This window comes from Symphalangus syndactylus, chromosome 8 (genome assembly GCF_028878055.3).
Source record: "Symphalangus syndactylus isolate Jambi chromosome 8, NHGRI_mSymSyn1-v2.1_pri, whole genome shotgun sequence".
Lineage (NCBI taxonomy): Eukaryota > Metazoa > Chordata > Mammalia > Primates > Hylobatidae > Symphalangus > Symphalangus syndactylus.
This window is the reverse complement of record NC_072430.2, coordinates 136,957,884-136,979,754: the sequence shown is the minus strand read 5'-3', so window position 1 is coordinate 136,979,754 and position 21,871 is coordinate 136,957,884. Positions and strand designations below refer to the sequence as shown.

General features: G+C 59.2%; 1 protein-coding gene across 13 annotated transcripts in view; it reads right to left on the bottom strand.

Moving 5' to 3' along the window:
• Window positions 1–1,181: 1,181 nt before the first annotated feature.
• Window positions 1,182–21,871, bottom strand: part of DIS3L2 (DIS3 like 3'-5' exoribonuclease 2) — a 374,814-nt gene continuing 354,124 nt past the window's right edge. For 6 of the 13 annotated variants that reach the window (XM_055290976.2, XM_063645284.1, XM_063645285.1 and 3 more), the window contains 7 exons: window positions 8,390–8,573; window positions 7,593–7,679; window positions 4,213–4,360; window positions 3,668–3,798; window positions 3,432–3,536; window positions 2,302–2,403; window positions 1,182–1,707 (listed from right to left, as the gene is read on the bottom strand). In XM_055290976.2, the coding sequence (XP_055146951.1) occupies window positions 1,525–1,707; window positions 2,302–2,403; window positions 3,432–3,536; window positions 3,668–3,798; window positions 4,213–4,360; window positions 7,593–7,679; window positions 8,390–8,573 (940 nt within the window). In that variant the 3' untranslated portion in view covers window positions 1,182–1,524. Of the gene's footprint in view, window positions 2,404–3,431; window positions 3,537–3,667; window positions 3,799–4,212; window positions 4,361–7,592; window positions 7,680–8,389; window positions 8,574–21,871 lie in introns of all 13 variants that reach the window. The other 7 variants (XM_063645277.1, XM_063645278.1, XM_063645279.1 and 4 more) reach the window with 2 other exon arrangements.

Genomic DNA, 21,871 nt, shown 5'->3' with positions numbered 1-21,871 from the left:
GGGATGTCTTCTGTTTGGGGCTCTCACAGTCAGGCTGCCTGGGCCGGGGCAGCACCCCACAGCCTTCTCCACCCCAACACCAAACCCCCAGATGCTCGCCTGTCTGTCCCTGCAGATACTTGGCTCCAGGAGAAGGTTCTGGGGACAGGAACAGATGGGGTGACCATGGCCTCTGGGACATCTCGGGGGTGGCAGGACACACAGACTGAAGGCTGCCTGAGGTGGCTGAGCCCTGCAGGAGGGAAAGTTTCCCAGGGCAGGTGCGGGATGTCTTTGGTTGCCTCCCACAGCCAGCCCCGTCTGACGGTGGCAGAACAAAGGCAGCCGTGCCCTGTCACTGTCGTTCAGGCGCTGCGAGGCACTCTGACAAGGGACTCTTTTGAGTGTTTCTTTGAAGAAAATTCACTGTAACCAGATCAAATGAGCTTGTTAATCCCGACACCCCAGGAAATGGTGCGGGGGAACAGAGGCCGTGCTTACCACGGCTTTCATCCTAGTTTCTGGCAGCTCTTGGGGAAGCCAAGCCACGGAGCTTCCCCCACAGAGGGGGAGGAGTGCAGGCTGGGGTCAGGCTGGCTGAGGAAGGGACTGCCCAGTGGCTGGCCAGCTCTGCCTGGGACCGATGCAGGTGGGATCCGTGCGTGCTCAGGACACTGGGTGGGCAACGGGGCCAGGCTGTGTCACCAGGAGCCGGTTTCCCCTCCTGGTTTGGAAGGCACTGGAGGGCCCTCCTCCCCTCTCCCAGGCCCAGGCTGGCTTCTCTGTCCAGGCTCCCCTGGTGCTGCCGGGGCACCAACTCACACCAGTGCTGGGCACAGGACCTCACAGAGTGCTGCTTGAGGAACTGGGAGGAAGGGGTGTCACAGGACCCCTGACCCCTACCAGGCCCTGCGAAGCTGGTGCAGAGAGGAAGTGGGGGCAGGATTGGACACAGTCACCTGCGTCAGGGTGATGGGGGCACTCTCAGTCCTGCATACTAATTCCATTTTTGATCACGCAGAATGAGACTCCAGCATCAATCTGCCAGGCAGCCAGCTCTGAATCGTGTTGGAACTGACAGGAAGGTTCTGGGTGGTGACATTGGCTCAGCAGCAAGGAGTGGAGCCTGAACTGGGTCCTTTGCCCTGGGTGCAAGGGGTACCCCACTGCCCAGGCTTCCCAGAGGCACCCCACACACCAGATGGCACTCCACATTTGATTTTATTCTGTGACACTGATTTGCTGAAACCCCCCATTTCCTGGGCAGAGGAGGGCAGTAGGGCCCAGAAAAAAGGGGGGCCGGCCTCCCAGGAGGACTGGGGCCTGCTCTGCTGGGGTCACTGCTGACCAGGCCTCAGCCATCCTTCCAGCCCCACCCTCTCCCCTGCAGTTTGTTTAAAAGTTGAGCTGCAAAAATTAAATAAAAATAAAAACAAACCCCTGAGTTGTTAAAAACCAAATTAAAAATCCCCCTCCGTGTCAACAGGTCCTATTCCTAAAGCCAGTGTGGCGGGACAGGCAGGTGGGGCAGGCGGCTGGCGGAGCTCAGCTGGTGCTTGAGTCCTCGGGCTCACCATCAGACTCCTCCTCCTCCTCCTCCTCCTCCTCCTCCTCCTTCTCAGGGCCCAGGTGGCCCTGGGTGCCTGGCCGCTTCAGGATGGCGCTGTACTTGAGGGCTGTGGACTCTGCCTGCAGGACCACCTCCACCAGGCTGAAGATGGTGATGACCTGTGCAGAGCCCGGCCGTGAGGGGACAAGGACAGCAGGGCCTGATGACGAGGCGCAGCTCTGCCTCCATCCCTGCAGCAGGACCCCAGGCCCCTCCTTCGGCCTCTGGAAGCCTCTGCTCGCCTGTCTGTAACGGGGGCCTGCTCCAGGATGAATGCCCTGGGTCAGGGCAGAGCCAGGGAGTCAGATGCATCCTGAGCGCTCCCAAGGCTTATGAAACACAACCTGGGGGCCCAGGTCCGCCTTCGGGGTACATTGTTGGTGAAAACGGTTCCAGACAATTTCTTGCTTGTAAACTCATAGCTTTTATCAGGTTCTTAAAAAGACCCCAGAAGGCCAGCACCCATGCATTAGCAGGACAGGCAGAGCCCGCCTCTCTCCACTGTGGTTGCCCCCAAAGAAGGGAAGGTGGTGCCAGAAAGCAGGACCCACAGGGCGGGGTCTGGGTGAGCTGGGAGGGCCTGTGGGCCCTGAAACCCTACCTGGGAGGCTGCAGTGCTGGGGGAGCCCAGGGGACACAGATGAAGGAATGAGGGGCACCGCAGGAGAGGGGTCATCAGGACTTGGGGGGCTGGGACACAGAGGGGTTCTGACCTGCTGTGCTGGCTCCTGCTCCATGTCCTCAGGCTCCCAGAACAGCGTGAGCTCCGGCTTCTTGCCCACCTTCTGGAAGTGGTGGGACCGCAGGGCCAGTGCCTGGAGTGCAAACACCAAGCCTCAGGCCTCAGCTCTGGGTGCTGCTGCCTGCCCTTCCACACTCGAGGGCTTTACTGCTTGGAGGCAGCCCTCGGCCCTGGCCCACCCCTACCTGGCTGGAGGGAGATTCAGGGAGGCCCTGCCAGGCCACCTTCGGCTGAGACAGCAGGTGACAGTGACCAAGGGCCAGGGGTGGGGGCTGGGAAGGCCCCTGGCTCTGTGTGCTACTGGGGGCAAGTGGTGGGGGGTCCAGGGCTGACTGCACTGAGGTAGGGACAGAGAACAGTGGTGGCGGAGCACTGCGCCCCCTGCTGGTGCCATCTGTTAGTGCAGGCAGGGCTGGGCCCACGGCAGGGTGACCTAGGCTTGAACGGCAGGACACAGAGCCCCGAGGGTCCACTGGGGGACTCTGTCCCTCCCTTTCTGCCCAGCTCCAGGTATGAACACCACGTTTACTGCGCACAACGGGCTGGACATTGCATTCCCAGGACACTCTGGACATTAGGAAATTCAAAGCCAGGCAGAGGGGCCAGGTGGTGACCTGCAAACCCCAGGGCCAGCTGGAGCCAAGCCCCTAAGGTGGCATTAGGACAGGCCCATGTCCCCCTGGAGAGAATGGTGAATCAACAGTCACTCAGGGTAGGAGCGGAGCCACGGACAGCTCTCTTCCTTGTCTTCAGGGGACACAGTTTCCAGAGCGGCCAAGGACCATTCTCTGGCCTTTCATTCCTTCATGTTCTTATAAACACAGTCCCCAAAGCCTGCACACCCTGCAGAGCTGTACTGGCCATGGAGGGGCCTGCTCTCTGGTTCCTGGGTCCTTGGGGAAGGGGGCCAGGCCTGACCCTGGGCCTGGAGCCACCATACCAGGTGGGAGAGCTGGGCGTCTCAGCAAGGCCCATCAGGTGGGCTTTGTGCTAGGGCGGGGGGAGTGAGGGGTGGAGTGTGACCCATCACAGCGTGTACCCCTCCAGTGCGGGATGGCTTGGGCTGCCCCGCCCACTCCCGGGCACTCCCAGGGCACTCACGTTGCAGTAGATGCGCTTCTGCACGCCGTAGCGCAGCACCAGCACGTCGAAGGCTTGGTTCAGGACGCCCATCACCATGGCTTCCGACTCCAGGGGGCCACTCTCCTGCAGGGACAGTGCTGCAGCCATGGCACCTCCTGGCACTGCCCTGGGCTCCTCGAGGCCTCCTGGTGAGTAGGTGCCCAGGAGGGTCGGGAGCCAGAGGGAGGTGAGGGGCACGAGGCTGGAGGGCTCACCTTGACCAGAACGGCAAAGAAGAGACTGGTACTGAGCTCCTGCACGCGCTTGGACGCCATTCGGCGGTCGTTGCAGTGGTCCGCCTGTTTCTGCAGGGTATCAGGCGCCATGTCTAGTCGCTCCCTATAGCCTGGGAAGAGGGGGCGGGGTTGTGGGTGGGTGCTGTATGGGGGAGTAGGTGAGGCATGAGGGTGGGAGCCTGGGGGCTGGGAAGAGCTCTGGTTGGAGGATGGGCTGCATGGTGCTGCACCCTCGGCGATAGATTAGGACTCCAGCACCCAGCTCCCAGGGCAGCAGAAAGCGGCCCTCCGAGGTCAGCGCCCTCCTCTCAGCTGTGTCCAGGTCTGGCTGTGGATCGCCTGCAGCTTCCACAGCACCAGCCCGTAGGGAGAGTTTCCAGGCCAGGCTCCCCTGCACTTGAGTCGCCCGACCCTTGGACCTCCATGGTCACGGCAGAGTGGTCTTGGGCCACTGAGCAACCGCTGTGGGGGTGGGCAGCCCTGAGCTGGCCCAGGTCTGCCCTGGCCCCGACCGCACCCCTCACCTAGCGCGGCAGCCAGGAGGCGGTGCACCAGGACGTCGGCGAAGCGGCGGATGGGCGAGGTGAAGTGTGTGTACAGGGGCACGTTGAGTGCGTAGTGCCGGAACTGCGCCGGGTCCCGTAGCAGCCCCGAGCAGAAGTACAGTGCCATCTGCGGGATGGGAAGGGTCAGAGCCTGGCAAGCCCAGAGCTGCCCGGCCAGGCCCGGAGGGCCAGCGCCACCCACAGCCTCACCGTCCGCAGCGATGTGTGCACAGACCTAATGGGCTGCTGGCTGCTGAGTGAAGCCAGCGAGGACCGGGGCCAGGGTCCTTGCTGCACAAGGGGACCCAAATGGAGGCCAGGAGGCTGGGCAGAGCCCAGGGGTGCCCATGTCCTTTCCAGGAGACAAATCTGGCCTGCCTGGGCCTCCCAGATGCCCTCAAGGTGGCAGCACTGAGAATGGCCTGGACAAGCCCACCCTGCAGAGGACCAGGGAGCCAGGAATCCCCAGGACGCTGTCAGGGTAGGGGGCACGAGCTGAGCCTTCCAAGTCCAGTCCCTGCTGAGTCACTCCTGAGCACCACCAGGAGGGAAGAGTCTCTGGCCTACCCTTTCCCAGCATGGGGCTGGGGCTGCTACTCTCGCCCAGGAAGAAGGAAGAAGAAGAAAGAAAGGTGGGGGGAGGAGGAGGAGGTGGCAGAGGAGTAGGAGGAGGCGGCAGCGGAGGAGGAGGAGGAGGTGGCGGTGGAGGTGCTGGAGGAGGACAGTGAGGAGGAGGAAGAGGAGGAGGAAGCCTGTGGTTTTGTTGGACCGGAGGCTGCAGACACTGTCTGCTGGAGACACAAGCAGAAGCCAAGGGACCTGTGGGTCTTTGTTCAAGGAGGCAACGTCCATCCTCCCATCTGGCCAGAGTGGAAGGAGAGAAAGCCCAGGATGCGATCCCCTGCCCTGTGCAATACGGGCCTCAGGCTCCTGGTGCTTCCTCTCTGGCCCACGCCCACCTTTGGTCGGGGCCGTCCTTATTTCCTCTGGCACTGATCCCGCCCAGCTGAAGCCACGCTTCACCCGGGCACCTCTGTGCTCACCAATAATCCACCCCACAGCAGCCAAAGGAAGCAGTTTCCAGCCTGCCAGCCTCAACCCTTCTCATCTCCAACCACCTGACACAGAGGGCTGAGTTCCAAAGGCCCTCGTGCTGGGCAGGAGGCAGGACTGGGGCAGGGGAGATACCCAGAGTCTCTAGGGACCAGTACACAGCCCCGCCCAGCTGGGGCCACAGTCCCTGAAGCTGCTTGTCCTGCAGTCCCCGAGCTTTCAGGGCTGGGTGTCAAGGCCAGTGCTACTGCCTGTGGGCAAGTGAACGGGTTCCTTGCAGAGGTCCAAGGTCACTCCTGTGTGTCTCGTTGGCTCCCTTGCTCCCTGGCTGCTGTACACACTCACCCTCCTGTGCCCTTGGCCAGACAGACAGCTGGCTCCCGTTACTCTGTGCACACGGGCCCTGGAACCCAGGGCACAGCTGGTGGTGACCTGCTCGGCTCCCTAACTCCACTTCCCTTCCAGCCCCTGCTGGGCCCTGGGTTAAGTCGAGGGCAAGTCCCCGGGGGAGGTGGACACAGCCTCCACTCCCAGACACGTCTGGACTTTGTTCTCAGCGGTGGCCCAGTTCCCCAGATGACCTGGGTGAGGCTGATGAAGGGCCCTGGCCCCTCCTGGCTGGGGGAGGTGGCTCAGGGTCGGGTGGGATGGGTGGGGACCATGGCTTTCTCGCAGGCCCAGCCATCCGTGGGACAGCCCTGGTGTCCTGATGCAGAAGCTCACTGGGGACTGCGTGCCCCCTCACACCTTTCTGTGCTCTCTGCTGCCGCCCTGCCCTGTCCCCACCCCAGTTCCCGGGGCTGAGGAACAGGAGCACCGCAGACCTGGTAACTCTCTGCCATCGGATTCGCGGGCAAGGGCGCCTCTGAGCTCCCTGGGAGGCGAGCCAGGAGAATGCAGCCTTTTCAGGCTCTGGCTGACTCAGGAGTGGCTGCGATCTCTGGAGCTCCAGCTTGGCTTGTACCTCCTTGGAGGTGATGGCGTTAAAGGCAGGGGCATGGCAGGGGCCCCAGCAGGGCAGAGCCAGAGGCAGTTCTGGGACTTAGGGGCTGCTGTGCCTTCTCTGTAAGGCCCAGAGCCACTGCAGTGTAGAACAGAGAGAGCCCAATGGGCACGGCCCAGCCCCTCTCCGCTGTGGGTGCCGCAGGTGCTTGGCCGGGCAGACACTTGTGACTGGGGGCAGGTCACAGCAGCCAGGTCCAAGCAGGCCCTGATGGCTTCAAACCCAGCAGAGCTTGAAGTGTCAGAAAATAAATCCGCTGAGGTCAGCTGAAGCCATCCAGTTCTTGTGAACAGATTGAATCTGCCGAGTGACCGAGCCCCTGAAATACAGCCTGTCCCTGCCCCTGGGCCAGGCCGGGGCCCAGAGCCGACTCGTCAGCTCCCGCTGACCCGAGGGTCCTCTGGGGTCCTGGTCCCAGGATGCTCGGGCCCTGCACGGGTGAAGCTCAGCCTTGGGGGCTGGGACAGGCATCCTAGAGCAAGCCCAGCTGTCCACCCCACAGCCTGCCACCTCCCTGCAGGCCCGGCCTAGGCCCCCGGCCAAGTACGCTTTTTTCCCACACTGGCCAGAGGTCGACAGCTGGTTCTGGACTCCACATGCGGGGATGGGGGGTGAGGAGTGTTCCCTGGGACAGGAAGCCACATGGGACCCTGTCTGTCCTCCAGGACCCCAGCCTGACAGGAGGTCTCAGTAGCCCCTCAGCTCCAGGGCACACTGTCCTTGAGCGAGTCTGAGCAGGAGGCAGCAGCTCAAACTCAAGAGGCTCAGGGTGCCCCCTCCTAGGTGCTGCCTGGGGTCGGCCTCCTCTCCCACCCTCTGGCAGAAGAGGAGCAGCCCCCATCCACCCAGCCATGTCCAGAGCAGACAGGAACGGAGGGGGGATGTGCTTGCACGTGGAGGTCACAGGTCTGGAGCCAGTGTGCTCCCAGGAGTAGGGGAGGCTGGGGCTGGGCCCTCCTTACCTGCATGGGGACGGGGCTGGGCCCTCCTTACCTGCATGGGGATGGGGCTGGGCCCTCCTTACCTGCATGGGGACGGGGCTGGGCCCTCCTTACCTGCATGGGGACGGGGCTGGGCCCTCCTTACCTGCATGGGGACGGGGCTGGGCCCTCCTTACCTGCATGGGGACGGGGCTGGGCCCTCCTTACCTGCATGGGGACGGGGCTGGGCCCTCCTTATCTGCATGGGGACGGGGCTGGGCCCTCCTTACCTGCATGGGGACGGGGCTGGGCCCTCCTTACCTGCATGGGGACGGGGCTGGGCCCTCCTTACCTGCATGGGGATGGGGCTGGGCCCTCCTTACCTGCATGGGCCGGGAGCACATGTTGGTGAGCACCTCCTTCCGGGCCAGTGAGTACTTGTCATCTCCAAATGTTTGGGTCAGGCTTTTCTAGAAGCAAATCCCAGAAACCTGTGTGACGTGTGGTCCAGCTCGGGGAGGGACTCTGGGCCCTGTCATCCGCTGAGCACCTCATGCCCGGCTCTGGGGGGAGGAGTTGCCTGTGGGGCTCAGCCCTGCTCAGAGGGGATGGGTGGGGAGAGGGGGCAGCCGCCCACAGCCTGTGGCCCACACTGGCCTGAGGTCCGTCCCTTCCATGTTTTTGCTGGCTGGCCTGGACTCACTGGGCTCCAGCTGTCTGGCCTAGGGCACCTGCCTTCCCCTCCCGGGGTCGGGCCTGGGTGAGATGTCTCCCTCCTCCAGGACCAGAGCCAAGGCCCTGGGTTTCTTAGCTTTGCCCCAGGCAGGGAGCACCTGAAAGTACCCACCAGCAACATTCCCGGGATTCCTATGATTCCAGCCCCCACTCTGAAAGCCTCTGGGCCCAAGACCAGCCCTTTCTGGCCACAGGACCCCTGCCCTCTGCTAGGCCTCCAGGGTCCCCCCGCTTGGCACAGTCCTGGTGAGGGGGCAGGTCCCGTTGTCAGGGCCCCTGGGACTCAGAGGGGCCCCTTCTCCCAGGACCTCCTTCCCTACAGGAGAGACCTGGCTGAAGGGGAGGGACTCTGGGGGGAAGCAGAGGCTGCTGGACCCCCCACCTTCCAAGTCTTTCTCTTCTTTCCCCCAAGCAGGGCCTCCCTTGAATCCTGCCCACCACTCACATTGAGGGCTCCTGCGGAGCTGAAGTCCACGGGCAGCCCCATCTGGTCGCAGAATTCCACCAGGTCATTGAGCATCCTTGTCTGGGGCGGGGGGTGCCGGCGCAGCAGGGCCTGCTCGGGGAAGGCGCGGTGGATCTTGTGGGCCACTGCCATGTTGGCCAAGAGCATGAACTCCTCCACGAGCCTGCAGAGAGTGGGTGGGATGGGAGGGACCGCTGGGGTTGGGGGACAGGTGCGCAGGCTTTCCCACGCTGCAGCCTGTCTGACTCTCTATCACCCTTCAGGTCTCAGCTTAAAGACAACCTCCCAGCTGCCTCATCTCATGTGTTCCGCCGAGTCCCTGTCTTGCCCAGCACCCCCATGGTCTGCCCTGCACCCGTCGGTCTACAGCGCCTTCTCCTCTGACTGGTTCGCTCCTGTGCTGGCTCTCCCAGAGGGGGACCCTGGAGAGCAGGGAAGCACCTATCTATTAAATAATTCACCGCAGCAGCCCCAGAGCTCAGCAGCCCACCCAATCCAGAGAAGGCACCGAGGAAAGATCTCTGCTGAATGACAGGACACCTGGAACACTGGGGCAGCGCAGGCTATAAGAGGGCACCATGCTCGCCCAAGGCATGGGAACCCAGGGGCGCCAGCTCAGCCCCTGCTCAGAGGGCTCCCTGACGCATGTGGCAGTGGTGAGTGGACCAAGGACCCCTCTGTCCCAGGAGTGCTGGGCTCCCTTCTCCTCTGGGGACGGTGCCTTGTTGGAGGGAAGCCTCCCGACAGGGTCTCTGAGGGTGGACAAGACGATCTGAGGCAGCAGGAGGGAAGCCCTCACCAGGGGACAGGGCAGGACTGGGATGGGGTGAGACCCCAGAGTCACCCTTTCAGGGGTTGCTGCTCTGGCTTTGCAGCACTTGGGTGTCACTAGACTCAACAGTCACTGTGAATGGACGTGGCTCCCGACGGAAGGACTGAGCAGGCCAAGGTCCCAGACTGAAGGAGCAAGGACCGATGGGCGATGTGGGATGTGAACCAGGCAAAGGCTGGGGGGCTGGTATCACACAGCATTGAGGTCAGCACCACTGACTCTACCACCAAATCTGGGGCAGGAGGCCACGCTCTTCTTTTTCCCGCCTTTGGTGGGACAAGAAGATCACACATGTGCACAAGAGCTGGAGCCTGTTGTGATGGGTGCTTGGGCATGTCCTCATGCCTTGGTGACCAGGACCTCCTTCATGGGGAAAGCCGCCCCCTCAGGCAGACATGGGGCTATCAGAGCCTTGACCAGCCTGGGGGGACTCTGCCCTCCCTGCCTTTCCCCAGGCTGCATGCCCAGCCCTGAGCTTTCCCCTTGAGTGAGAGAGGTCAGGGAGGAAGCTCCCGCAGGCCTGGCCGCAGCCGGAGTCCTGCCATCAACTTCCCTTCCTGGAGGTGTGGGTAGTGCTGCAGGTGAGGCTCGTCATCTGGCCACACTCATGGAAAGAAAGCCAGCCACAGAGAGAGAGAGCCCTGGCATACAGAGCCCCTCCTCCACCCAGGGTGGGCCTGCCAGGGCAGACGTGCAGCTGTGCTCTGCCAGGATGTCCTGAGAGCACATCTGCCTCCCCAGGGAGCTCGAGATGCAGAGGAAGAAGGGCTGGGAAATGCCCCAGGAGGGCGGGCACCACCTGGAGAGGAGGGAAGCCAGCCCAGCACCCCTAGCCCCTCCTCTGTGGGGACTTTTTTGGGCTGGCTCATGGCACACAGTAAGGCAGGTGACAGATGGGATGTGTGATCACAAGGATCGAGCTTCGGCCTGCCCTTCTACCACAAAGGACACCCAGCAGGTAAAAGGAGGAGCGTCCATGTTGCCCTCTGGGTGGCAGTAACTGCCTGCTCAGCCTCCCACCCCACCTCCCAGCCCTAATCTGTGCTTGTGCCCACCACCTCCTGCCAAAAACCCTGTGTTCAAGCCCTTAACCCACTACAAGTCTCCCAAGCCCAGGTTCGACTCTCAGCTCCACAACATTCTTGCTGTAGGATTCTGAACCAATCACAGAGCCCTCCCCATCCTCTGTCTCAAAGGCAGGACCAGGGTCACAATGGCACCTGCTCAGGGCTGTCATGGACACAGAGAAAACAGGTTCTGCACTGGCAGGCCCTCTACCTGACGCATCGAAAGCCCTCAGGACACAGGCACTGCTCTCCTGTTGCCCCACCTGCCCCCCACATGGCCAGCTGGGGGTCTCCTCAACATGCCCTGTGATTTTCATCCCTGCCATCAATCTCTGTTCCTCAATTCTTTTGAAGCCTCCCTGAAAAGCAGGCTGCAGTCCGCCACATGAACACTGACTGTTCTAGGCTCACCTGTATCACTGTCTGGTGCCATTAGACTGTTCTTATTTGGATTTCATAATAAGATATTGTGAACCCAAGAAGAATCAAAATTCCTGCTTGAAAAATAATCTGATACTGGCCAGGCCATCAGCACCGAAATGCTTCAGATGCACACAATCATGCATACTTTTGCCCTCTCACTCCATAAAAACTACTATGTGCCAGGCATGGTTCTGGACTTTTCTCCCCATGCAGTCGGACAATCCTCCTGGGCAGGAGCACCCAGGCAATTCTGTGGTGCCTGCTTTCCCCTCCAGCCCAGCTGCAGGCTTGGGGGAAGAGGGACAAGTGCAGCCTTAGGCCCGACCCTGGGCTGCATTTTGCAGTGTGGCCAGCAGGGGGCAGCATGGCCCCATAGCGGGTTGCACTGAGGCTGCTGGCTAAGGAGGCCACCAGGCAGGCAGGGTGAAGGAGCAGGGCTGTGTGGGGCGGCCCTGGTTACTCCTCTGTGCCCATGCCCCACCCTCTATGGGTTTAGGAACTGAATGTCTGGGAGCCTCTCAGGGCTGAGCCAGGCTCCTGCTCTCAGTTCCTGCAGGGGCTCTCCACATCCCTTCTCATAGTCTTCAGTAAACATGAGGACAAGGACAGGAGGGAGGGGACAGGGAGAGGGTGGGGCCTCTGTGGAAGCCCCTGCCAAAACCACAGACCTCAGCTGAGCTGCTTCCCTGGCAACTCCGCTACCTGCCCTCCCTGGACCCCAGCACAGTCCCAGGAGCCACCCCTGCCCTCAACAGAGAACAAGTGCACTCTTGGTGACCTTGAACGTGAAGCCTGGTGAGGCTTCGGAGGAGAGGTCCACCTTGCCAGGGCCCTTGGTGTGGCTGAGTCTCTGCTTCCCTTGCGGTCTCAGCCTCTTCCTCCCTCTGGGGGGCTGGGAGTCGGGACAGTGACTGTGGAGCTCTGGCCCAGCCAGTTGGGCCGCATCAAGCAGGGACCCAGACAAAGGTCAAGGGCACTGAGGAGGGAGCTGGCACCGCAGAGAGTCCGCTTCCCAGGTGCAGCCTTGGCCATGATGTTTGAGGACAGCTGCAGGGGCTGTTTGCTGCCCTCATGTCCTTCTGATGCTGCAGGTAGCAGATGGGGGCAGAGAGAAGAGGTGGGCTCTCAGCAGGAGTGAATGAAGTTGGGGCTGACCCCTGGCTGTGGTGGTGATGCCCCGGGGTGACTGGAAGGGAGGTCCCCAGTGGAGTTTGGGGACAGAAAGGTGCAGGCCAAGCCCAGCTGCCAGCAGCCAGAGTTGCACCGAGTTCAGTATTCACCATTGCAAACGGGACCCAGCACCATGGGTCAGAGAACTGGGCTGGACAGTGCAGGGTGGGTGGGGTAGGGAAGGTAGGGGTCAGAGCTCTCATCTGCGGCCAGCATAGCGACCCCAGGCTACACAGTCCCCCACCCTGTCAATTCCCTGGTGGGCCAGCAGGTGGCGCCCAGCCTCTTCCTCCCCAAGGTCCTGGGATGGGGCAGCTCCAGCTTAGAGCCCAGGCGCTCCTATGGGAACCCAGGGCCAGAGATGACCCGGTCAGCAGGGCCCTCTCCCCTGACCTCCTCCCTCCCTCTCCTGGGGAGCTGTGCTAGGTGCACAGCCTGGGCAGCCAAACCTCCGAAACACCCCAAGCTATCCTGGGTGGTCAGGCCACACAGCTCCACACTCTGGGCCACGGGAGCCCCGAAGGGGGCCGAGTGGGCATTGGGGCTGTTGGACGGGAGGGCACCCTGCCCCCTGCCCTGGCCTCAGACCTTCATCCTCTGATGTGGGCACCGGCCCTAGTGTCACCCCGCTCCTCCCAGCACCAGAGGCATAGGCATGAGATCACTGGGCCTTGCTGGGGATGGGGCGCTGGAGCTCAGGGACTGCCTGACAACTGCTCTCCGAGGGGCTGGGAATGGCTGCCAGCCAGCATCACCTTCTAGAACAGCAAGCTAAGGCCTCAGAGACGGGGCCTTGGATCCAGGCCTGGCATCGGCCAAGTGTCTGGAGCCTGCACCACCAGGGCCCCACCACTCTGGAGGTCTGGGGTGGGGCTGTGCTGTGACAGCAGCTGCAGGGCCAGGACTGCAGCTCCTCAGCACTCACTCCCAGCACCGCTTCTCCCTGGGTCTGGGCCTCCCTGGGGCAGGAGGGGGCGGGGAGGGGGAGGGCAGGTATGAGGCTCAGCGAGCCCCTCACATGCTGTGGCAGACAGCAGAGAAAGGCTACCAGCCCCCCACACACGGTACACACTCCCCACAGCAAGGGTGACACTGGTAGAAACAGAGGTTCCCACAGTGCACAAATGTTCCTCTAAAGAAAAAGCAACATCAATATACGAAACGCAGGGCTCTTCATGCGTTTACGACAGGGCGTCCTTCACCCTGAAGGTGCTGGCAAGCATCAAGACTGTGCAGAGGCAGCCACTGGGTGCCGCATTCCTGCTGGCTCAGGTGGGACCTGTTTCTGTCGCATCTTAAAGGACGATGCTGGGAAAGGCTGCTCTCGCCCTGGCAGGGCTCAGAGGTGATGAGATGAGAAAGGGGTGAAGCCATCTGCACTTCAGAGGAAGCCTACCTTCCCTGACCATTGAGGAACTAGATCTGAGTATTTCTCTGCTCAGCTGAAAGGCTGGGGCTGGGTTTTGATAGTCAGGGATCTGGGGCATCTGTGGCCAGGAAGGTCCTGTCTGGCAGGTGGTAGGAGTTGGGGGGTGTCCCTCCCCTCTCCTGGCCCTGCCATCAGGAGAGGAAAAGAGACGAGGGGCTTCTCCTCAGTGGCTTGCATGGAATGCCAGCCCTACCACTCACTTGCTTCTTAAGCTCATGGAATCTCAATTTGTTTCCCTGTAAAACAGGGAAGCAATGTTCAAGTTCCTGGCCTTGAATAAATAAGACATTATTATTATACATCCTATGATGTGACTGGCCTAGGAGCCCCAACTCTAGGACTTAGGCAAAAAACACAGTAAAAGCAACATTTCTAGAAGTTTCTTCTGCCTCCCCTACCCTCACCACAAAGCCACCCTCTGGCAAGGAGGCAAGAGGTGTCCCGTTTCAGATCCACACACCTGCTAAAGTGCTGAGAAACTCACCTCACCCCTTCCTCACACAGGACACTCAGAGAGTGACTTTGGAAATGAGCGGGAGCCGGGGCAGAGGGGCAGCGTCAGTGCCCAAAGCTGAAAATGTGTCCATTTTCAAAGGCCAAAGGCAAATGTGGGACAGAAACAGCCTCTTCTGCCCTGAGCCACCAGGGCCCTTGTCACACTCTGTGGGAGGCTCCTGCTAATGGAATGAGGCCACTCACAGAGCTTGTCCAATTAGCTCTTGCTGAAAACTGCTAATGTGGCTTTGATAAGAATTGCTCCCAGCCAATTTCAGCCTCATTTCTTCTGCAGACCAAATTTTCCACACTTGGGCACATGCTCCCTGTAAGCTCCAGAGCCCTGGGCTCTGCCGAGGCCATGAAGGCAGCTGCTGGGCCTGTCTCAGAAGCTGTGTACCCAACCATGGCCTCTTCTCCATGGCTGGGCAGCCCACGGGGTGCAGGTGATGGCTACCTTTACGTAGAACCTGCTGTGTTCTTAGCGGCCGGAAATGGAGTGTAGTGTGGTGGAAACCGCAGAGCCCCGGGAGGCAGCGGTCTACGGAGCACTGAATTGCAGGCTGCTGGGGACGGAAAGTGGAAGAGATCTTGCTGGCAGCTCTGTTTCAGGCCAGGCCAGGTGGGGCTGGGGGCCTGGGAGCTGGAAAGTGGAGGCCTGGAGAGAGGGAGCTGCAGGCAGAGCCCCTGGCCTGGGTGGGGGAGGGGGGTCGGGAGGAAGTGTAGCTGCCTGACTGATGGACCCTCACCCACAGCTGGCCGTGCAACCTGCTGCCAGTCTCCAGCAGAGGGTGCCATGGCCTCTGGGTGGCCCACCAGTCACAGCTCGGGCCTCTCGCTGACCCCTCTCCTCCTGGGCGCACTGCTACCTCCTGAATCCATTGGACATTTCCATGAAATCACAGGGAAATGAATGGGGCCCCGTTCACAGGCATGGAAAAGCCCAGAGGAGAAGACCTCTGGAGCCAGACATCACAGGCCTGCAGGGGAGGCCAGAGCCAGGTTTCCTAGGCTGGGAGGCTCAGTCCACGGCAGGGCCCTTCTATAGGTGAGTGGGCGGGCCCTGCTGCAGCCAGGCACATTCTGCAGCTGTTTTTCTAGCTCCAAAGGAAGGAAGTCCCCAGAGGCTAGGTGGCCACATTTGGGCCCTCAGGCCTTGCCAAAGGGAGGCCCAGTGGCTGTAATGGGGAGCGAGAGGAGACTTGCTGGGAGCTGGGGCGAGGCTGACAGTGCAGAAGGCCCTTGTCAGCATAAAGCCAGCCCAGAAGCCTCGTTCGCTCCCCAAGTTCGGGCTCTGCTCCCAGAGGTAGGGGCAGGCCTGCAGGCTGGCAGAGGCCCTGCCCCCAAGCAGAACCAGGTGCCAGTCTGTGCTGTGTGGCCTTGCAGAGCATGATCATTAGGGCTTGCTGGCTGCTTTATGGTGTTGACACATAAGCCTCTTTCCAGTGCCAGCCCCTGCCCAACCGGAACTGGAAACAAGGTCCTGAGAAGGGGTGACAGGGGCACACAGAAGCCTGGCCACCTGGGGGAGTCCCCACAGTGCCCCCAACAGCTTTGCTTGCTGCCCTGCTTCCTCCTGGCCAGGGGTCCCTTTCAAGCCCCAGCAGGGGAAGCTGGCTCCGTAGACTTGGAGCAGTAACAGAACTGGGCCATCACAGACTTAGGGAGGCCAGCTGGGCCATCGCAGACTTAAGAAGGCATCGACTTCGGTTTTAAAATTAGGCTTTGGGTAATCGGATGTTCAAGGAAGAAGGGTGTTCTGGAATGCACAGGTCTTTCTCTCCGTCTCTCTCCTGCACATACACATGCTCTTACACCCACACGTTACCAAGGCAGCCACAAAAACGAGAGAAAAGCCTGGGCTTCCTGGGACCTTGAGCAGCTTTGCTGCTGCAAGTTTGAACGTGTGCTCACATCTGAAAACTGCTCCTGCCCAAACGGCTGCTAGGTCAGATCCCCTTCAGCAGGGCCACCACCCCAGCCACACAGCCACTAAAGTCTGCAGGGAAACAAGCATAGAGTGGTCTCTACACTTCCGCATCCACTCCTCACTGCTCCCCCATACCCAGTGCACGGGGAGGGGACTGTTGGTCCTAAGGTGACAGAGGGTGATGGTGTCTCTGGGAGGCCACAGAAGTGACCACAGAGGTCCCATGCCACAGTGTGGCAGGGCTGGATGTGGAGACTGCCAGGCACTTTGCCACTCTCGGTCCATCTGAGTCTCAGAAGTCAGAGTTCTCATGCCTGCCAGGAGCTCAGGGAGCTCGAAGGACTTGCCCAAGCTCCCAGACCTAGGGTTCCCTGACACCCCGTCCACTGCTTTGTCCTCAGGTGACCCTGCATCATTTGCTCTGAACCCTCTGAGGAGGAGGGACCAGCCAAAGGCTCTGCTGACAGTGGGAACTCAATACAGAGCCCACCCTGAGAGCACATTGCTGCCCAGGGGTCAGGCACCCCCGTGGTCAGCTACGTCACTACCATCATCCTGCCCCTGACTGCTAAGGGCACCTCCTCCCCTCTGCCAGGATCACAGCAGCTGCAAAGCCCAGGGTCACCCATCTTAACCTGGCTCTCCACCTGCTTTGCCACCCCCCAGGGACAGAGCCTTTCCCCTGGCCTGCTCCCTGCCCCTAGGCCCTGAGGCTGGTCACAGGCACAGGTACACACACATGGCCCCCTGCAGCCACCGCCTGGCTGGGCTGGGACACTGTTGCCACCTTGGAAGCCTTGTTTCCAGGCCCCTACTTTGCCTCTGCCTCTGTCCCGCTGCAGTTGGATGAGAGCAGAAGCAGCACTCAGGCCTGCGCCACGGCCTCCCTGATAAGGCTGCCTCTTCCTGGCTGCCTCATCTCAGGCCCTTTCCTGTCTGAGTCGCCCAGGGCTGAGCAGGGTTGCTTTTCCTCCTCTTGGTTTCCCATCACTGCCGAAGGCGCCCTGTGCAGCCTCTCCTTTGCTGATGCTCCTCCCACCCCTCACAGAGATGCACTGGGCCCCCACGTCAGGAGGGCAGGGCAGAGTGGGCCACGGGCCACGGCAGCAGTGCGATGGGGAAGGCCCCTGCCCCTCAGATGCCTTGGCCCACGTGACAGCATGGCCCCTGGGTGACAGCTGGGCCTCAGGTGAGCCTCTTTCTAGACTGTTTCAAGAGGGAGTTTTCATGCTGAGCTCAGAGCTGGGCAGTGAATCTAGCATCCCCCATGTTTTCCCTGGTGAGCTCCGTACAGTCAGAGAAAGCTCAAGAAGTCTCCAGGTCAGTCCCTCGCCCAGGCCTGAGTGCGGCCCAGGGTCCTTAGCTGCTAGTGCTCTGGGGGGTCACACTCCCTGGCCTCCCGCAGGCTTTCGCTGGCCTGTTCCTGGCCTCAGCCCTGTTCCCTTACCGGCCACAAGGAGATCAGTGCCTCTGTTCCCCAGGGACTCCTTGGGGCCTCCTCATGGGTGACAGGCACCCAGACTCTTAGGCCACCCTGGATTTCCACTCTGCCCCCTCTGCTCCCCACACCCAAGCCCACTTTCTCCACTCAGCTCCCCGTGGGGCTATACACGTTCAGTTCAGGCATCTCCCTCCCTGGCTCCATGGTCCTGTGGGCTGATTCTAAACCAGATCTCATCAGTGAATCCAGACTGTCTTTCTCTGGAGGCTAGTTTTCCTCTGCAGACCATAGGCTGTTGGGTGGGGAGGGGAGGGGAACACCTGGCCGTGCCAATCTATGTATCTCAGAGCTGAGCAGCACATGGAGGAGCTGGTGAAATGTTTGGGGGAACAAATGAGGCATTTCAGAGACATGACTTGCTTGTTTGCTCCACAGAAAACGTTGAGTGCCAAACAAGACTTACTTTCGGGTGTGGAAGCACAGCCCCCCAGTAATAAAGGACTAGGAGTGGCAGTTATGGCTCCTGCAACTTCCCTTCAGCTTATCACTGTTGAACCAGAGGTGTATGAACTTGGCAGAAGAAACCCAAGATGGCTTCTGCTGGCCTAATGGGACAGGCTGCATTTGCCTCGATACATTCTTACTGCCTGTAGATGGTTATCACTTAAATCCAACACAGGTGACAGGTGACAATGTGACTGGGACTCATTTGTTGGTTACATGATGAATGAATTCTCTCCTGCAAGGGCAGCCTGCCTCAGTATAAACATGAAACACAGAAGGTTAAAAGAAAATCCTTTTGTCTTGGTTTTTTTTTCCACTGAACTAACGCTTGTCTTATCACCCCCTGGAACACAGCATGTTGAGTTTGGCAGAGCTCTGCATTCATTCTGTGACTTTTAAAATATTGACACACAGTTTTATGACCTAGGTTCAGAGCAGTTTCAATGAATGTGTCCCCCACTCCCCAGAACATTCTGGGCTTCCCTGACATCTTCATGTGCCCGCCCCACATGGCACTGAGGCCCCAGCTCTGCCCTCTCTGCTTTGTCCACAGGAAGGGGTAGGGTGGGTGGGGTGGGGGGGGGGCAGGGAAAACCATCAGACGGCTGGGTTTCATCTCCACTCCTACCCAAAGTCAACCAAACACTGCTGAGCGCTCTTGCACAGCCTGTGTGAAGACTTCAGCCCTTTCCCCGACACTCTCATTCTACTTGAGAACCAAGACCAGAACAACCTGGATTAGGCCCTGAGTCCTTCCAGGCAAGCTGGGTCAATGGTAAGTCAGATGGCGAGGCCAGACCATGCCAAAGCGTGACTGGACCTGAGGGCTCTGCTTCCCTGAGCTACCACTCTGCAGGCCAAGCCCATCTTGTAGGGCAGCCTGGGTTGCAGAGGGCAGCCCTGTTTATCCAGGATTTTCAGATGCATTAAGAAAGCTCTCCTGGTACCTGGGATGCTGACCAGCAATCTGGGAGCTTCTTCACAGGTAGGTCAGGCCAAGCCCAGGCAGCCATGTATGACTGGGAGGGCCAGCCCATTCCCTTCAGGCCTCCCCTGGGTGAGAATTGTTCTTCCTGGTAGAGGCTATAGTATCCAGAACTCTCTGGCCTCAGTCCAGCTGCCTCTGCCTGGGAGGAGGCCTTGCCCAACACCCCAGGAGGGCCCTGTGTGGTCCGCTGAGCTGTGCAGCCATTGAGATGGAGAGTAACTGTGCTGTCTGATTAATGGTGCTTATGCCTGTCCATTTACCAGTACATCTTTGTGATACTCAAGCCCAGTTCCTCATGTGCCATGTTTGGCTGCTGTGGAAGTACTGTCAAATGGTCATTTGCAACAAAACAAAGAACTGGCTGCTACTTTCACCAGGACATGCTTATAGGTAGCATGCAGTCCAGGGTGTGTCCACTGCGTGCCAACCACACAGTGTCGTGTGCACCCCACATGGGAAGGCCAGTGCGGTAGGGTGCTGGGTGCTGTTGCCCTCTGCTTCTCTCAACCACCAGTGTCCTGTGTGCCAACCACACAGACACTGGGTGCTCCTTACTCGATATCATCTGCCCAGGAATGGCCCAGCCAGCCATGTGGGAGCAGACCACACCTCCCTACTGGGTATGGAGGCCAGCAGTGCTAAGACTGGCAGTAGGAGTTCTGAGAAAGGAGTGGCCACGGCCACTGCACTCAAGGAACATGAAGGGAAGACCACCGCCCTGTGTTATATCTGGAATGCTCCTGGGGTTTCAGGGAGAGATGGTGGGGAGGTGGTGGGAAGGAGAGCCATTCTCTTTCTATCCATGATCTTTAGGGATTCCTCCTCATTCCAACAAGCGTGACAAGATGGAACACAGAGGCTTAGCGAGGTGGCTGTCTGCTCTGCTCAGTTCTCCAGGGCTTGGCCAGGCCTCTTCCCTCTGGTTCTTGTCCCATGACTCTGCCCTGTCACCTTCTCACTTGCCTCCCCTTGGGTGGGTTGGGGCCTACCGGGTCCCACACTGACACTCCAGCCGGGAGAAGCAGAGGGCGACAGCACCCAGCACCCTGCCGCACTGGCCTTCCCACGTGGGGTTCGCACAACACTGAGAGCTACTCCCTACATCCTTTGCTCACCTCCCCCCTCGCCTTTGTCGCCCCCTTGCAAATGCTGTTTTACATACCTGTCTTCCTCGATGGGCTGTGGGCTTCAAGGGAAGGAACTGGGCCCTTCTCCTGTGCTCAGTGCAGTACCTGGCACTAGTAGGCGTCCAATAATGTTTGCTGGACAAGCAAACGAATGATGTTTACAACTGGGCCAGAGAACACTTGGTGAAACTGGTCCTCCAACCCACGAGGATGTGGGCAGACTTCTCAGTGCCCTTCCTTGAACTCTGAGGACTTTCCTAGGGGTCGTTTTCTAAGTTTGATGGTGGGAAAGGGCCCATGTGGCACAGGACACAATTCTGAATATAAGGGCTTCCTGAAGATTCTCGCGAGTTACCCTTGTGTGAGCCCAGCTTCCTGGGCGCCCTGACCACTACTGGCCTCTGGCCTCTGTGGAGGCCTGGCCTTGCAGGAGTGGGTTGTCCATTGTGGATCGGCAGCTTCACTTTATAACAGAGCCCAGAGGGCAGCAGCAGCTTGTCAGTATTCTTGTATTGCTGAAATCGGGGGAAAGGTAGGGCACCGTCAACCACACACAACCTGGGTAACCTTAGGCAGGCTACTTAACCTCTCTAACTTCTTCTACCTACCTCGCAGGGTTATTCTAGTGAGGATTAAATGAGATAAACTTTGTTATCTTATTTAACATTATAAGCTCTGACATATCGTTAACTATTCCATAAATATTAGTGTTATTATGAAAACCTTCTACACTGAATTAAGGAGACAAAAACCAGAAGAGGTGTAATTAAAGAATAGAAGAGGCTAGGAGTGGTGGCTCACACCTGTAATCCCAGCACTTTGGGAGGCTGAGGTGAGCAGATCCCTTGAGGCCAGGAATTCGAGACCAGGCTGGCCAACATAGTGAAACCCCATCTCTATTAAAAATACAAAAATTAGCCAGGCATGGTGGAGGGCACCTGTAATCCCAGCTACTCGGGAGGCTGAGGCACATGAGTCGCTTGAACCCGGCAAGCAGAGGTTGCAGTGAGCAGAGATCGGGCCACTGTACTCCAGCCTGGGCAACAGAGTGAGACTCTGCCTACCTTCTACCTCCCTACCCCACCAAAACAGAAGAATGTTAGGAACACAGAACATGAGAGGAAAAAAGAGCAAATACTGCATGCTCCCAGGAGACATTTGTCCAGCATCTGCTGAACACCTCTGTGTTCCCAACACTGTGTGGGGGCTGGGATGAAGTGACTGTCCTTGCTCTTGGGCACAGGGAATCAGATCAACACACACTCACTCCCCTACCTCCCAACCCCTGTCCAAATTTTATTAGCATAAAAAGTAGCTTGTTTCCTTAGCACTTACTGCCTGGGCGAGGAAAGCCTTTTACACACATTCTCCACACTCTACCCACAAATGTGTTTCCCTTCCATTGCAAGGACTGTCCATGGGTCGTGAAGCCAAGGGTAATACAGGGCACACAGCAAGGTACTGGTGGTTCTGAGGCTAATGCTGCCTTAAGGATGTGAGAGTTAAGCTCGATGACACTAACAGCTGGGAAATTCACTAGGAAAAAAGCCCAAAGGAATGAAAAGTTCCTTCCTCTTCAGGAACAGTACAAAGAAAAATCACAACAATGGTTTCCTAGAGGATTTATGACACAAAAGATAGCGACCAGCTAACTGCTGTTTTATCTACACCAAAGACTTAATGAGAGGAAACAGATTTAGATTAAACTGGAGGGCTGTTAAACTAAAGAAGAACAATTCAATAATAAGCACAATATCTTGCTTACCTAAAACTTAATCACATTTGATCTTATGTCTTTGAAACATGAAGCAGAACCAGGAAATAGGCAGAAGCAGGGCCTGTGGGCAGCCAGCGCAGACGTGGGGCCGGGAACGCAAGTGTGCCTCCCGGGAAGTCCTTCCTTTCTGCCTCACTCAGAGCCTTTCCTCCCATTGAACAGAATCCTAACAGCTTGCCTCGGCTACCTCACAGATTCCACGCTCCCCACAAAGCCTCATGCCTGGAGTGGCTGGAGAGGGTGCTACAGGCTTCTCTGGACAGCCACGGAGAAGTGAC